Source organism: Coloeus monedula (assembly GCF_965178545.1).
Source record: "Coloeus monedula genome assembly, chromosome: 19".
NCBI classification, from domain to species: domain Eukaryota; kingdom Metazoa; phylum Chordata; class Aves; order Passeriformes; family Corvidae; genus Coloeus; species Coloeus monedula.
The window spans coordinates 3745220-3758132 of record NC_138799.1 but is presented as its reverse complement, the minus strand read 5'-3'; the positions used below and the strand labels follow the sequence as shown (position 1 = coordinate 3758132).

General features: G+C 55.7%; 1 protein-coding gene across 1 annotated transcript in view; it reads right to left on the bottom strand.

Moving 5' to 3' along the window:
- The window catches only part of SEPTIN9 (septin 9), a 68519-nt gene extending 56056 nt beyond the window's left edge, over nt 1-12463 (bottom strand). Inside the window, exon 1 of the mRNA XM_082293826.1 lies at nt 12335-12463. Within this exon, the coding sequence (XP_082149952.1) occupies nt 12335-12389 (55 nt within the window). The 5' untranslated portion in view covers nt 12390-12463. The remainder of the gene's footprint in view (nt 1-12334) is intronic.
- Between the last annotated feature and the right edge of the window lie 450 nt (nt 12464-12913).

Sequence of the window (12913 nt, the reverse complement as noted above, 5' to 3'; positions counted from 1 at the left end):
TCTGTGATTGTGGAGAGAGGGAAGCACCAAAGCACAACACTCACCCCCCCTGTAAAACCCAGGAAGGGTCCCACGAAGGGCACCTTGTGACAAAACGGTCTGTCTTGCATCCCAGAAATATTCAGACATGGGTAGAAGAAGGGAGGGAGGCAGTAAAGAAAACTAAAGGTGTTTTTTTCTCAGATTTATCTGTTTTCTGACTTCCGTGGAGCTCTCCCAGCCACGCCATCACCCGCTCACAGGGGTGGGATGCTCCCTGCAGCAGTCCCTGCCCTGCAGTCTGTGCTTGGCACAGCTCATGCACTGCAGGTCTGTGTCCAAGCCCCAGTTCTCTGCATCCCCAGAATAATTAATCCAAAAAAAGCCCCACACTTGAGAGCTATTTCAACGTGTTTGAACTCTCAGGTCTCCAACCCGGAGCTGGAGCTCAGACTCTCCAGCACAGGTTTTCTACAGTTTCCCTTCTCCATCACACACTTAATCCAGAAACTTACATTTTAGCTATTTTTTTTTTCCCAAAAAATCCCAAGTTTGAACAATGCACCAGCCAAGCCTAGTTTGCATTTTGCTGGAAACAAAGAGAGCGGAAGGGACAACCCGACAGGGAGCCCCTGCCTGGCCTTGAGCAAAGCTGGGTGGGCAAGAGCAGCAGAGGACACAGCACTGCCAGGCACTGGCAGCTCCCTGAGGGATGGAATCACAGCTCTGTCCACATCAGGCTCTTAAAACCCGCCTGTCACTCCTCCAGCCAGCTCAGTCCCCACCTCTTCCCTTCAAAAAGCAGCCCTATAACCTCATGAGAGACGTGTCTTGAGGAACAGGGTAAATGCTCTCAAGGAACCCGACAGCAAAGGAAATGCTGACGAGTATCTTTCCTTAAAGAACACTGCCCTGGAGATCCCTCAGCGCCAAGTGGTTTGGGGATTTCTTTCTGACCTGCTAATGAGCTTTGGATACAAACAGCCCTGCTGATCTCCAAGGGCTCCTCGCATGAGCAGCATCCATCATCTCCACTCCTCTGAGCCCTGCTGCCACTTCCTGAAGAAGTGGTGGGTAACCCAATGGCAGTGCTGACCCACATGGCCCTTTCTTTGGACTTTAAACCCCCCAAAGTGCCCCATGCCCAGGGTAAATCTGTTCAATGCCACCCATGTGGTCTTTCTGCTGGAGCACAGCCAGCCCCTGTCCTTATCGAAGGGCTGGGCTGAATTACAACACCCAAAAATGGCTTTTTTCCAGGTCCTTCAGTTGGAGAAAAGAGAAAAAGGTCAAAGCCCAGACACAAAGGGGTTCAAACAGCCTTAGGCAGAGCTGCAGAACCACGATTACAGTCTCAGGACAGCCAAGGCCTCCAGATAACTCCTCCCTTGTGCTGAGGGCAGGAATGGGGTACTGAGAGGCTGGGCGAGGAACCTTCACCCCAAAGGAGAGGTAGAAATGGCTCAGCACGGATTCTGACAGCAACATCATGAGGAACCCCTGCTCCCAGTGGCATTCCCTCTCCAGCAGGGTCACCAACTTGCCTGGGGACAACCCAGGAGCTTTCTCACCCATGGCTCTGCAGGATGGGGCACCCATCTCATGGTTTCACGGGGATTTCGGTACCCAGCTTGTCCTGCTGGCACATTTGGCTGCTGCCCTGAATTCAGCATGGTCTGGAGAAGGTCAGACATCCCAGGCATGAGAAAGGAGAAGGACTGTGACCAAGAGGGTTTGTGTTTCCACCTCAGAGACAGAGCCCCACTGCCACGAACACGATCCTCAGGAATGTCACCTTCAGCAATGGTGGCCCTCAAAGGGACCGAGCATGGCTGGAGTTCCCTGCTCAGCATCGCCTCTCTCCTCCTTGCATGAGAAGAGAGAAGAACCTCAGGAAGCACAACAGCTCTCAAAAAAAGAGAAAAAACTTATAAATAGTGTGTCCTGCCCAGAGCCAGGAAAGGAAAGTAAACAGCCTGTGCTCCAGATGACCCTCCTCCCGGCTTCCTGCGGGGAAGTGTCCGTATTCCGTACAAAAACAGGAGCTGAAGGCAAGGCAGGGCTGTAGGGCCCCACACAGGCAGTTGTGGCTAATTCTCCATGTCCCCATGGGCTCCAGGTCCCTGCCATATTCCTGAGAGCCCCAAACAAGGTGTCCCTGCCCTGAGCAGGGCCTGGGCTGGCCACGCTGCAGGATTGTCCCCACTATCGCATTTTCCAGGCACAAGCAGGGCTTCCCCAGCCCCACCAGCAGCATCCCACTGACTGGCTGGTGTCAGAGGAAGCTGGCAGGGAAGGTGGCAGAGGTGCTGAGCACCACCCTTCCTTCTCTTCCTCTGGAGGTGCACGTGGGGCTGGGCACAACCTGCACTGCCTTTGGCATGTGCTTCCTTTCAACCCATTCCAGACCCATCCAGACATCTCTGGCTCAACCCACCACTGCTGAAGGCAGCAGCTTTTGGGCAGGGAAAGCCCAAAATCCCCTAAAATGAGATTTCCAAGTGCTTCCTATCAGATGCAACCTCTGCAACAGCCCACCACCACCATGTCAGGGTTGGAAACCGCTCACTACGATGTCCCTTTGGGACTAGAGCTTTGCAAACCTCTCAAGGTCATGGAGTTTTGCTCAGCACCACCCAACTCTGCAGGGCTGGCTTCAAAAATACCACTGCTATTCCTTCTTTTGGATGAGGGAGGCACGGGCTCTCCGAGGCAGCTCTGCTGGCTGTGCACGAGGACACACACTCCTGAAAACCCAAACGTGACACATGCCAGACAGGCACTTGGGGGCAAGAAATGTGTGCCTTCATCCTGCTCAAATGCTCCCCAAGCTGGCACTGGGGGTGAAAAGGAAACAACATTGATTTCTCTTTCTGTTTTATGCAGCAGTGCTGGGGGTGGCTGTGCAGTGAGGCCACTGTGTCCTGCCGGTCACCCCCCAGCCAGGTCACACAGCATCAGCTAAAGCTGCTCTTTAGGAATCCTGTCAACTGGGAAGAGAGGGCAGAGGTCTGGTTCAAATCCCAGCAGCTCATGCAACAGCCAAGAGTCTTCCAGAGACGTTACAAGCGAGTGGCACTGGGTATTCCCACATGCACAGCTCTCGCAGAAGAACAGGCCCTCCTCGGGAGGCCCAGGCAATCCAAGGGTGCCCAGATGCCATGAAGGGATCTGGCTCCTGCACAAGGACTCCACATCTCCCAGCTGGAAGCACTGAAGCACACAGCATGCTGCCACCATGGCTCACCCCGCCTGGCTCCGGGCACCCCGCAGGGGTCAGCCAGGGAACATCTGCAACATCTGCTCCTCCTCTCTTCCCTGTTTAAACAGAATATCCCACTAACAGGCCAGGGGAGGCTTTATACAAGGAAACATCTATGCACAGAGCTCGGGAGGAGACCAAAATAAACAGCAAGGGATGCTGACTCCTCGGGGACCTGCTTCCCAGCCGGAGCCTCCAGCTCTGTCGCAGCCGCAGCGCCCAACTGCTTCCCATTAAACATCCTGTGCCCCTCACGTGGTCCCCGTAACCCAGGGGTTACATTTGCTTGCTTGCTTAAGCACAGAGAGCTTTCCTTGAGTTTTTGGACACATAAGAGCCTTATGGGGCCGGGGCAGCCGGCGCCCCGTTATTTCCCACCACACAATGGCACCGTTTGAGAGCGAGGGCTCGCTCTAAACTGCTACCAGATGGTCACCTCCTGTTCCCGGGCAGGAAAGGGGGGAGGCTGCAGCTCTCATCTTTCAAGGAACCCTTGGAAACCCAACACAGCATTCACTGCTCACAGCCCTTAAAGCTTCCCAGAGCCCTGTCCCGGGCAGCAGGGTGCTCACGGAGCTTTTCTGGGCCAGGCTGAGAGCAAAGAGGGTTTGGCCACGTTACCATGGGGCCAGCTGGGTCTGGCTGATCCAAACCTACCCTGGGTGATGCCACTGAAGAGCTGCCACCACCCATACCAGAGATGGGTGCATGGGAGTGAACTAGAGGCTCAGTTATGGGGGCAAGTTGGGTGTTCTGCACATACCTATGGGGTGTATCCACTGTGTAGCAACCCTAAAGGTCCCACAGCAGAAAGGGAAGGGAGCTGCACCCCTGCTGCAGGGCCAGAGCAGGATAACTCTACCCCATCCTCAGCAAGGTGCTCCCAAGTCCACAAAGCCCATCAATGGGATCAAAATCATGGGTCTGAGATGGAAAACCCCTGGCAGTGCAGGCAGGATTTTGTGAGTACACACACAGCTTCGAAACAGCCCGAGAGACTCAGATCCCCTCTCACATCCACAGAAACCAAGGCAGGAAATTTTAAAAGCACATTTCTCAAAGCTTCTGGTGATCTAACATAAGAAAGATGAGAAGTAAGGGTTGCTGGATCCCCTCCCTGTTCTTGTGCCAGGAGGCTTCGCACCTTTCCCTTACCAATAAACCAACCCTCCTGCACTACACATAAAAATAAATAAATATATATATACACATATAAATATATGCAGTGACACTCTGCTGTTGTAGCCTGACTCTCACACTATCCTGAGTAAGTTATGAACAGTTTATGCACAAATAAATCCTTTCTCTGACTTCACAGACAGCCTCCAAAAGAAGTTGCAGTAGATTGCACCGTCTGACACAAATCACATGTATAAGACAAGGCTGGCAATGTGCTGTCACTATGCAGGGCCTTCCTGAACGGTGTAAATGGTACCAAGAGGTGAGTTCTGGTGGAAATTTGGGCATAAATGTAAGTTCAGGGTTCTGACATCAATCAAAGCTTTCCAAGCAGCATTTCTCTCACTCACAACAAGGTATAAAACAGCCTGAGGCTGATGCAGCAAACCTCTCATTTCCCAGAAATGAACATGCAAAAGCAAAGTCAGGACTAAGAATAGAAAAAAAACCCAAAATCCACACTCAGATTAATACAAAATCCCAGCTTTCCAGTCCCTATAATGCAGTTCTCAAAAGATTTGAGCTTGATTCTCTATTACACTTGGGTTTACATAACCATTAACTCGCAGCAAAATGCTTCCAGATCAGACCAGTATATTTTACATCCCTTATATTCATTTCATACTTGTACAGAAAATTACATAAAACACAGGGTATCCAGCCCAGCAGATTGCATTACTGGCTCAGCCACGGGCTCACTCCAGCTCCTGTCTCCAGTCTGTGCTCCAGTTTCCTTTCATAAGGGGAGGAGGAAGGAGAGAAATAAATCTTTTCTGTGCCTCCCGTGGGGCTGTAGATTTGGTTTGGTTCACTAATATTTCTAAAATGCCTTGAAACGATTACCCAGAGACAAAAGTATGATGCAGATGGTCTTGCAGAGCCCAGCCTGCCCCATGCTGGTGCCACAGATGCCATCCCCAGGAATCATGAATCCCAGTGCCCACAGAAGGGACATGGAGAGTGACTCGGGTGGGTGACCAGCCTGGGGGGCAGGGACTGGGTGATTAAATCAGTGAAGTCTCCATTTGAGAAGATGCTTTGATGGGTGGTGTTGCAACATACTGGTTAAAAAGCAACAGAAAAGGGGTAAATTGGTAAAAGGGGCAAAGGAGGGACCCAGGAGCCACTCAGCCCTGCAGTGCTGCCCACTCCTGCCCGCGCTGCTTGCTGACTGCTGCTGTCCCTGCAGCCAGATCTGATGGCTCTCTTGGAGGGGACACCCAGCACCGAAGTGCGAGCTGCTGTCCAAACATCCTGAGGGCTGGCAGAGAGCAGAGCCCTCCTCCTCCCTGGCAAACTAAACGTGCTTTGAAAAATAAAATAAAATCCATCCTTTTCACATTTCCCTGTATTTTTGCTTTCAGCGGCCAAGATGAAAGAAAAGCTGAGGTCCCAACCACAGCCCTCACCATGCTCCTTGTCTCCCAAACCAGTGCAGCTGACCAGTGCCTCTGCCCTCACCTCTGACCCCTGCCATGACTCCCAGGGCTGGGAGAGGCTGCAGAGCCCCCAGCTCACCCTAGCAAGGGGCTGCACAGTTTTCTGCTGCGTGGGTCCCAAACTGCCACCTCTATTGCCAGGAGGATGGTGGCACAGACTGATGTCACAGTGTCCCCTGCCCTGCAGCCCACAGGAGGCTGGCACTGACTGTGCCTACACCTGGGCAACAGGCGGGCAGCCCACCCTGAACTGCCCTGGCCTGGGTGCCAGCAGCACTGGAAGGACGCAGGGTCACACACCACCCATGGCATCTCCCCTTTTGGCACACAAACCAGCCAAGAGCCAGCTTGGAGGGACAGTGCCCCTGGGCCACCACTCTGGAGGTGTCCCCAGGAGACCCAAGGGCTGAGCTCCATCCAGCAGCCTCACAAAAGCAATCAGGGTAAAAGCCTGAGTCACAGCCATCAGGAGATGAGAGATGTTCAGAGCAAGTTGGAGGCAGCAACAAACCCCTTCTTGCCCAAGGGCTACGCCTTACCTGCACTGTTTGTGGCAGGGAAGGGAGTGAGGAGGGGTCTCCTGCACCAAGGAGGGCTCTCCCACACTGGCACCTGCACAGCAGCTGGGTACAAACTGCTGGTGCCACCAGAGGACCAAACAGTGCCCTGCAGGTGTAAAAAGAGAGGTGGCCAGGACACAACCCTATCCCTGTGCTGAAGGGCATGACAGCCCACAAAGAGCTCCCCTGAGGGACCCTGACCTCCAGCAGCCAGGCACAGCCCCACCAGAAACTGAACTCAGACCCACTGACTCATTTTACAGGCTTCAAATAAGCTTAACCAGGATTTAGGCTCACTTGGCTTCTTGTCTCCATGTTGCATCTCTAAAGAACAAAGAGGTGCCAGAGCTCACTGCAGCAGGAGGGGACAGAGAGGTTGGGAAAGAGCCTGCATGACAGCCCTGCAGAAAGATGCTGCCTTAAATATCAGAGTCAGAAACATAAATATTTGGAGTGATTCTGAAGCCACCATTATTGTCTTTGGATTTATGACATGTCCCAGTCCAGGCTTTTGCGGCTGCTGTCTGTCCTGGCTCCTGGCAAAAAGGGCTGAGCAGCTCCCTGCGAGAAGGGGCAGCAAACCAGAAACTAAACCAGCACCCAGTGAGGCCATGGGGCACCCAGAGGTGCCAGGTTAATGCCTGGCAGTAATTTAGCCCCAGGTTTGCTGGCGGGTATTGGCCAAGAGACAGAGCCATGGTCACTCAGAGCTATCAGAGCTGACCCGGCGTGTTCCAGAAGTGCTACCTACTCACTCCACTGCCCTGAACCACCAAGAGGCAATGAGCAAAGAGAGAAGCATTTTAGGTGAGTCCCTTACTAAGGGAAAGGTGCTACCAAGATCCCAGAGCCTGGGAAGAGCCAGCATGGTGTACGTGCTCCGGCCCCTGACTCACCTCCAGGCAGCAGCACTACGCCTGCAAAACCAGAGCAGCTGCCCTGGCTCCTCCTCATCCCCTCCCTGTCCCTTCCCACCCCAGCTCCTCTGAAAGGTCTCTTTATGACCAGCACAGTGCTGTGCTCGCTTTGCCCAAGGCTGGTCCCATGAGGACAGAGGAGCTCACCTGTGCCAGCACTGGGAGCCCTCCCTGCTGTCACACAGCCAGGGACGCTGCTCCGTGCTGCAGTGGGTGCCCGGCCCCAAGGACACACAGCTCCTTGCATCACATGGCTGTAAACAACAACCTCTGGATGATCCTACAGCCTAACCGAGGCCAGAGGCCATCCCCAGAGCCCAGTTCACACGGACAGGGAGAGCAGTGTCCTGTTCTTCCCTTTCTCACTCCCTCACAACCTTTTTATTCCCAAAGAGTAAGATATACACAGGGAAAACCCCAACCCACAGCAGCAGGTACCCACTGCTGCGACCAGGCAGATGCAGTTTTTTGACTCTGTGGCTCAAAGGCCAGTTCTGCAGGGGAAGATACAACTTCTGCTGGGGAAGACATAAAACTTCCCTTCCCACAGGCACCTTCCTCTGGCTCCTTCCTCTCCCACCACATGAGGACTTGGCAGAAAATTCCCCTCCACCCCATCCTTTTGTCTTAGATTGAGAAACGTAGATGTATAATAAGAGAGAAAACTCTCTGAAATGGCTGTAAACCCAGCTTTGAGGGTATCAGAGGTGACTTTGCTGCCTTGGAGCACCAGCTACATCAATGAGTGGCTCTAGCTTTGCCCACACCAAGCTGGTGATGAAGAGCTCCGGAAGAGACCAGCTGCAGTGCCGCTTTTTGGGGACAGCCCAGGAAATCCAACAATTGAGGAGCTTTGCTTCACTCCTAGGGTTGGGATGATCCAAGATGTAAATCGGAAAGATCTTTTTTGCGTTTCCTTTTCCAGGCATTGAGCCCTGGCACACGAGGGACCGTTAGTCACACGCTCAGCTCCCAGCCCAGCGCTCATCCTGCAAATCCTTGGGCCGGGCTTACAGGACTGATCTTGGACCTGAGTGAGACACTCACATAAACACGAGGCACCTCCTGTCTCCAGGGCTTTCCACTCTGCTCAAGTCAAGGCGCATCACCCACAGAGCGCTGTGACCGTCCCGCTGGCGCGTTCCTGCTAATATTAGCCCGGGGCTGAGTCCCAGCATCCGCAGCACGCGGCTGCAGCTGCTCCCCGGGGCAGCAGGAACGCTGGCCCTGCACAGCCCGGGGATGCACCACGGCCACGTGTCCCACAGACATCCCGGGCATTCGCTCAAGGAGATTTTAAGGACGAGTCCATGAGTTTTGTGCACGTAGAAAAGCCTATTTATAATGCAGTGCCCTCCTGAAAATGAGCTGGGTGGTGGTTTTTTGGTGGCACTTAAAACTGGGACATAACTTAGCACAAGTTTGTGTCTTGTTGAGACAAAGTCTGCTGTTGAAATACTAAAAATACCCTGCGCTGGGTGGTGAGAGAAGTAGTGTCTGAAAAGCATGCAATAGTAAGGAAGAGTAAATAAATAAAATAGCCAGAGAAGCCTTCTGATCAGCAGTGGCATGTCCTGGCAGGGCTGGACGCTCCCCACCCAGCTCCACGGCACTGCCAAGGCTCACCCACCAGCCAGCACACGCTGCCCAAGGGAGCTGGGCTCTGAGCAATGGGAAAACCAGGGATTAAGAACCGTGAACAAATGCTGTCTCACGGTTTCTGCCAGAGCAAAGCTGCCAGCCTGTGCCCCCGCCAGGCTGTACCCCCAGACACCACACAGAACCCCTCTCCACACACTTAGGGCCCTGCTCAGCATTTCCACCAGGCACAGTTTGCACCCACTGCGACAATTTGTGTTTCAACATCACAGGGAAATGAATCTGGTGTTGACTGACAGCATTGGCAAAGGCAAGGAGGGTTTGGCATCACTGCTGCCAACTCACCAGCAGCTGCCAGCAAAAACACGCCTCAGTTACCCTGGGACATCCCACCAGCATGAGGGACCTTAGCAGATCTCTCCTGTCTTCCTACTAGGCAGCAGATCCTGAGTGCACAGTGCTTTACACCTCTAGCAGGAAGACGAGCACCACGCTGTGGGATTGTCTTTGTGCAGCATCACAACCAACCAAAGCCGTGAGCAGGAGCATCCACCCCCTCTGCAGCGGAGCACCACGGACACCAACGCTCCCACATCACCCGGCCTGGGCTGGATCAGGGAGGTATGGGGTACATGGGTTGTTAACACACTGCACAGGCATCTCACCAGGTTGATTGAGCACTGCAGCTTCCCTTCTCTGCAGCTCAGAGTCTGTGCCTGAGCCCCGGGGAGCTGAGGGACCCGCAGCCCCCTCTGAGGCAAAGGTGAGCTTGGGAAGCGCTGCTTCAACCACGGCTGTACCAGCCACGCTCCTGAAAACCTGCCAGAATCTATAAACCCAGGGGCAGAGCTATTATGCTCTGTAAATCCTGGCAAACCACAGCCCTAATGATGCTCTGCCCCACTAGAGAGGAGGAAGCTTTTGTCAGTCAAATAAGGGGGATTAGAATCATAGAATGGTTTTGGTTGGAAGAGACCTTACAAATCATCTATTTCCAACCCCCCTGCCATGGGCAGGGAACACCATCCACTGAACAGCTGCTCATAGTCCTATCCAACCTGACCTTGAATGCTTCCAGGGATGGGACATCCACAGTTTCTTTGGGGCAGAAGTCCCTGGACTTTTCTAGTGCCCTCCCCGCAGGAGCTGTTGGTCAGTGCAAGACGGGCACTGTGAGCATCCCCACCACAGCATCGGGCACAAGGAAGAACACACTCTGCTGTGCTGTGCTTCCTTCTCACACGTTGCTTTGATCTGGAAACTAAACTTCAATCAAGTACCTGGCACTGTTTCCACATCCCAAAGGGCCCTCACACCCGCCCCAGGCTCACTGAGGCTGCAGCTCCCTGCCTGCTGCAACACAGCAGGGACAAGAAACCAGGCAGGGATGCTGCGAGGAAAACAGGCAGGAACAGCCAGGGTGACTGGGGAGGGCAGGCAGTGTGTGACTGGCGGAACAAAGAGGGCTCTGGACGATCTGGTGTTTCTGCTCCATGGTATTTTTGGCAGATCTTTCCTGCTTGGCCAGGGGCTGCGTGGGGTTGAGGTACCCACCCAGCAGACAGGAACACTGCATCTCCTGCCCTACGGGCTAGAGATTAATTGCCTGCATTTTGGGAAGCTGCTGTGCAACCCTGAGAGCTAATTAAATTGTGAAACAGTAGCCCAGATCCCTGCCCAAGGGCAAGGCCAGACCTTTTGGCTTCAGATGCAGGCAACTTTCCCCAGCCTCTCCCTCCGCACAGGCAGGAACTATAAAGTGCTCCATAGACTGAAAAAAAAGGCACTGCGGAGCTGCTCGGTGCCACCGAGGAACACACACAGCCCCAGCAGGCAGCCCCGGGGCCCACAGCAGAGCCTTTATCGTATCCGAGTAGGGAATTACTCATTCTTCGGAGATTTAAATGCAATTGGGGCAGCGAGAGGGAAGCTGTAATTACATCAGCGCTCGCAGCCCTGCGGTGGGGAAGCTCACGAGTCCCTCAAGGACAGTCACAAAGGCGCCCTTGAACCCCGAGCACCAAAGGGGTGGTGGCATCGGGTCACCCTCTGTGTCCCAACACTTGTTAGTTCCAATCTCCCTGAGGGACGTGACTTCCCTCAGCCTCCCGCTATGCCCTCCACGGCCAACTGCAGCTGGAGCAAACCCGCAGGCTGGAAATAGAGGAGCTGACCGTGTCTAAACCCTACGACAAGGACTGCAGAGACCCCAGCTTTGCCACCCGTTTCCTGCCTGACCTGGAAGAGGAACCCTTGTGCTCTGAGCTTCCTCGGCTTCCCAGCAGGAAAAACAGCGGAGCGCTGCTTCCCGAAGGCCAGGCTGGGTTCTCCAGGAGGAGGTGGAGGCTGAGCCTATAGCCGTGCACACGCAGCCCCTGGATAAGCTTTCACCGCGGCCCCCACATCTCCGCTGTTTCTTGTGGTTTTGGTTTTTTTTTTTTTCTTTTTTTTTTTTTTCCCTTCCTTCTAGAAACCGCTGCACAAAGCTCCGCTTGGGCCGCTGCCAGGACGTGCGAGTGCGTAGGGATGGAGCTGCTCTTCCAAAACTCTGCTCGGGAAGATGAGCTCCCTCGAGCCGATCTCTCAACGCCTGCTTCAGGCACAACCCCCCCCAGCCCTCTTCTGCCTGTCTCTGACTCCCAGACCCATCTGGCAGCAGCACGCTCCCAGCTAGCGCATTTTCTTGCCTGAAAAAGCCAGAGTAGCAGGCAAGAAGAGGCAGGGACCAGGGGAGAAGCCGCCCCGGTCCGCACGCCAAGGGGGCTGCATTGAGAGCCTCCATCAGCGAGCGAGTCAACGCTGCGGGCCGCTGGAGCTCTGCCACGGGACAACTGCAGAGCTCTCTAGGGCAGGCAGCTCCCGCTACGGAGATAGTGAAACTTGGGATCGTTACCCACATCCCAGCTACTCCAGGGCTGTGTTTGCGCCCCAAAGCTGGGAATCAACAGAAGGGCTCGCGCTTGCTTTTTTTCTGACTTTCAGTCTGGTCAGGCGGGTGTTTTCAGCTGAAAAAACCACATAAATTAACTCGGGAAGGGCAGGAAAGGAGAAACATCCCGTAAGACCCTGCTTTGGCAGATACCGCCGGGCGCAGCCGTTCCGGACAAAAGGCACCGACAGCCCTGGGGATGCCGCCTTGGGGCATCCCGCTCCTTCCAGCCCTCCCTACCCGCGGGGTGCCACCCCCGGCCTCGGCCAGGACCCCCTCGGGTACCACCGGGGCGCCAGCGGCGTGGGGAGACTGCGGCAGCCGAGCCCGGAGGAAGCCGAGCCGAGCTCTCCCCGCTCCTCCGCGGCTGCAGCTCTTCTCGGCTGAGCCCCAAAAGCGGCTGCTCCTGCCGTGGGTGCCCCTTCCAACCCCCGCGCTCCCCGGCGCGCTCCACCGGCGGGGCCACCCACCTTCGAAGTCGGAGATGATGCCCTCCAGGTGGGCGCTGACGGCCGGGTCGGCCATGGCGGGGCGCGGGGCGCTGCCCCCCGGCTCCGCGGTGCGCGCTGCGGCCGCGCGAATGGCGGAGGGCGAGCGGCTGCGGCCGCCCCCCGCCCCGCCGGGCAGCGAGCCATGCCCCCGGCCCGGCCCAGCGCAGCCCGGCCCGGCACGGCCCCTCGCCGCGCACTGGCTGCTCCCCACGCCCGTCACGCCGCCCCCTCCGCCGCGCCGGCCCCTCTGCAGGGCGGTGGCCGCGACCCCCGCCCCGCCCCGAGGGGTGCGAGGGGCACCCTCACAGCCCCCGAGCACTGCCGGCAGCGAGCGCGTCCCGCATCCCCCGGCCCCGCGGGGCTGAGCGCCCCGACCCCGCTGTGCCCCTCAGCGCGGAGCCCCGGTCGGGGGGAACAGCCTGGGGTAACGACCCAGCGCTGCCCCACGAGGGGTGGGACCAGCCCGCACGGGTGGGTCACTCCCCCGATGTTCTCCAGCATTGATGAACCTTTCGCTGCTCGGTTTACCCTTGTTTGGAAAGGGACAACTTGGCCACG